This window comes from Rutilus rutilus (assembly GCF_951802725.1).
Source record: "Rutilus rutilus genome assembly, chromosome: 9".
In the NCBI taxonomy this organism is placed as follows: domain Eukaryota; kingdom Metazoa; phylum Chordata; class Actinopteri; order Cypriniformes; family Leuciscidae; genus Rutilus; species Rutilus rutilus.
Window position 1 is genome coordinate 35581617 of NC_140223.1, and position 4065 is coordinate 35585681.

Consider the following 4065-nt stretch of genomic DNA (forward strand, 5'->3'; position numbering starts at 1 on the left):
TGATAAAGAATGCTGCTTTTCCCAGACAGTGAAGGTGGATGGAGAGCAGGGATCATTACTGTTAGCTATTTTTAAAAGTATCCTAAAGCAGCCTTGTTCAGTAGAACATGTAAGTTGTGATGAGTAGAGTATCCCACATAGTAACATTGTGAGGTCCCAGATCCAGCCCATCTGGCACATGTGGAAAGATGATCTGGCCCACATGCAGCATGGAATGACGGCCCTTGGGTGGCTCATTCCTGTTTGCCAGATCTAGGCCACAAACAGGCCGGTAACACTTTAGAATACTGTTCCTTCATTAATGAATAACTACACAGGAACAAATGAGTAATGCATTAGTAACACTCTAGTAACTACTATTAACTAACAAGAAACTCTGATTAACGAATTAGTAAGTAATAGCGCTCAGTCGGATGTGGTAGTTCACTATTAGCTAATCAATAACTACTATTTTTCATACCTCACTGAAGACTATAAGAACTACTATATACAGGTTAATAAATATTTATAATGCAAAATGTTTAATATAAGGTAATGGTAGCCCATTAGTAATGAATCAAGTGTTACTACATCATTCTAAAGGGACTACTAATAATTTGGATCAGTATTCTAAAGTGAAAAACATGATAATTACCTAATATTGACTGAAGTCATTGTAAGCTTTAAAGGCTTTTGTAAGGTTTTGGATAGTAATGAATCAAGTGTTACTACATCTTTATAAAGGAACTACTAATTATTTGGATCAGTATTCTAAAGTGAAGATCATGGGAACACAATAGTAATGACTAAAGTGTTACCAAATCCATTGGAAGGAATTGCTATTCAAAATCTTACAAAAATCTCAAAAGCTTACAATGACTTCAGTCAATATTAGGTAGTTATCATGTTTTTCACTTTAGAATACTGATCCAAATAATTAGTAGTTCCTTTAGAATTATGTAGTAATACTTGAGTCATTACTAGTGGGTTACCATTACCTTTTATTATAAATTATGCATTATTCATGTTAATTATGAACCTGTAGATAGTAGTTCTCTGGGAGGTATGAAAAAAATAGTAGTTATTGATTAGCTAATAGTGAACTACTACATTCATCTGAGCGCTATCACTTACTAATTTGTTAATCAGAGTTTCTTGTTAGTTAATAGTAGTTACTAGAATGTTAATAATTCGTTACTAGTTTGTTCCTGTGTAATTATTCATTAATGAAGGAACAGTATTCTAAAGTGTTACCAACAGGCCATAGCAATGCCACATGTCAGCCAAGAGCAAAGAAATAAACCAGAACTGGACCTTATCTGAGCCACAAAATCTGTGTATATTAAATATGGAGTCATCTCAGCCTTAATAAGCTGTTAGCAAGCAGAATCACTGAAGGAAAGAAGAGAACAGAAAAGGAGATGAGCAGAAACACAAGAACTGCAACTGACTTCAGCCACAGTCTTAGATGAAATCAACTGAAGATTAAAGAAGACATTACATCTCTCAAGATCTCAGCAGCATTAAACGACTCCACAAACAGCATTACCAGCTTCACTTATTACTAACCAGACTGACTTTATTTTTGTTAGACATCTACAAAAGTTGTTATTGAGAATTAACAGGGGTTTAACTCTAATGTGTTTCATTTGAACTCACCATAATGGTGATCAGTGTGTCCATTAGTTGGGCTCTTACTATATCTTTTGTCTTTTTTGGCTGCTGTGACAATGTGTTTGTTGAACACATTTGCAGTAGTAAAGGAAGAGGCAAACAGGATTGGACCACCCAAGAGCCATCATTCCACGCTGCATGTGAGCCAGATCGTCATTCCATGTGGGGCGGCTCTGGGCCGTCACAATGTTGCTATGTGGGATGTTGGAGAACAAAAATGTATAATTTTTACTATGCCATTTTTTTGTCAGTATAATTATTGTTGTACCACTGAATTTATGTTGCAAAGCAATTAAATATAATACATTTTAAGTATGTTATGCTTTTCTTTTTTTTTCTTTTTTTTGATTAGTTTCAAACCATCCTATAGTCTTCTCAAATCAGTGTCAATTGGGTGCCCAACTGTGACAGCTTACCCAATATAATGTGAAAAATTAACTAATGATGGCAAAAAAAGTGAAAATGTTGAAAAACTGTGATTAGTAAAAGGACACCTAGGACACTTTATGAATTGAATGCAGCAGTTATGTTGAATGTTGGATAATGTATCTGGTAAAATTATGCATTTAATTAATTCACCCATGAAGAGCATCCTGATTTAAAATGGAAATAGTGGCTATTCTAATTATTCTATTGAGGGGTGTTCATCTCATTTAAGTGTAAAATAAGTGATATAGTTCATCTATATCAATTAAGAGTTATATCACTAAATGTTTAAAGCAAGAAAATACAGTCCCAACAGTCTTAAAAAAAAAAGAAGAAAAGAAAACACTGTCTGAAAAGAATGCTGTGACTAATTGTGTTCCAATTTAACAAGCCCCAAATCCCCATGCAATGCTGAGGGAGGGAAAGATAGAGTATTTAAGAGCAGGGAAGAGTTTGCTCAGTGGTAGGGAAAGACAGAACAGGGATAGAGAAGACAGACTGTTTCATGGGAGTACAGGAGAACTTTAAACTAAATATGAAAAACTGTAATTTTGCTAATTTCTTCTCGATTTTTTATGCTTAATATGTTCAGATAGGTAATGTATTGTCATTGTTTTGTATATATTTAAAACGTTTATATTTTCATGTATTTGACACTGAGGTTAACGAGTTACAAAATATGAGGAATAACTGCTGTTTATTTTTGTTGTTTTATTTTTGAAGGTCTGTACTACACACTTTAAAAAAGCAGAATGGGTGACCAATCAAACAACGTCTCTTTTACTGATTTCCAGTTAATTGGATTCAGTGACCTTAAAGGGTACCGGCCTCTACTCTTCATTCCTTTTTGCATAATCTTAATCTATACATTATTTGCTAATGGCATTTTGATTTTTGTCATTGCAAAACATAGAAAACTGCATGCTCCCATGTATATTTTAATTGGACTGATTGCACTTTTGGGGTTCTTTGTGCCCATTTACTTTATTCCAAGGATGTTGGTCGGTTTTTTGTTGGACTGGAATGCAATTACACGACATGAATGCCTAATACAAATGTTTTGTTTGCATTTTTCTGCTTGTTTTCAGTCCACCATATTGCTTGGGATGGCTGTGGACCGATATTTTGCTATTATTTATCCTTTACGTTACAATGATTTTGTAAATATGACAAACTCACTTATTTTCTCTGCAGTTCTTAGCATTCGGAACGCAGTTGTCATTATTGCCATGGTTGGTCTAGTTGTGCCGCTTACTTTTTGTAGAACAAATATGATTTACCACAGTTTCTGTGAGCATACATCTGTTGTCAATCTAGCTTGTAATGATATTTCTAAAAACTATTTAGCTCTTACAGTAGCTTTTGGTGTAACATCCACTGATTGTTTTTTGATATTCTGCTCTTATGTCATCATTTTTGTAGTTATATTTCGCTCTCCTTCTGGTGAATCCCGCCACAAAGCCATTCATACATGCACCACACACATAATGACCATAGTAATAGCCTACATTAGTGTTACTGCTGCATTTGTTGGGTATAGAGTAGCTACAATACCCCGAGATATCCGTATCTTAACTAGCGCAATGTATCACCTTGTTCCTGCAATATGTAACCCTATTATTTATGGTCTCAGAACCACAGAAATTAGAACTCAAATTGTGAATCTTTTTAAATTTAATAAAGTTACTACATATTGATTGTCAAATACAGTCCATCTAAGACATTTATAATAAGAGTTTTGTCATTTTCTTGTGCAAAATTGTCTATTGTAGCTTTTGTTTTTTCATCCAGGATGAGAGTCTGCAGAAAAATTCCAACCAAATTTTTTCTAGTTTGTTGTTCACCATATTGTCACGTTTTATGTGTGTTTTCATTCATGTCTGGTTTTCTAGTATTGTGTTTTGTGTGTCGATTGGTTCTGTCATCCTCAGTTTCCCCTGCCTGTTTGTCTTGATTAGCTAAAGTTCAGGTGTGTCTAGTTAATAA

The 4065-nt window shown here is 34.2% G+C and overlaps 1 protein-coding gene across 1 annotated transcript; it reads left to right on the forward strand.

Annotated features, from left to right (window-relative positions):
- Window positions 1–2831: 2831 nt before the first annotated feature.
- On the forward strand, window positions 2832–3776 carry or55c1 (odorant receptor family 55, subfamily C, member 1; the record flags this gene model as incomplete). Its single annotated transcript, XM_084418429.1, has 1 exon — window positions 2832–3776. One exon carries the CDS (start codon window positions 2832–2834, stop codon window positions 3774–3776), a length of 945 nt encoding a protein of 314 aa, XP_084274555.1.
- Window positions 3777–4065: the final 289 nt, after the last annotated feature.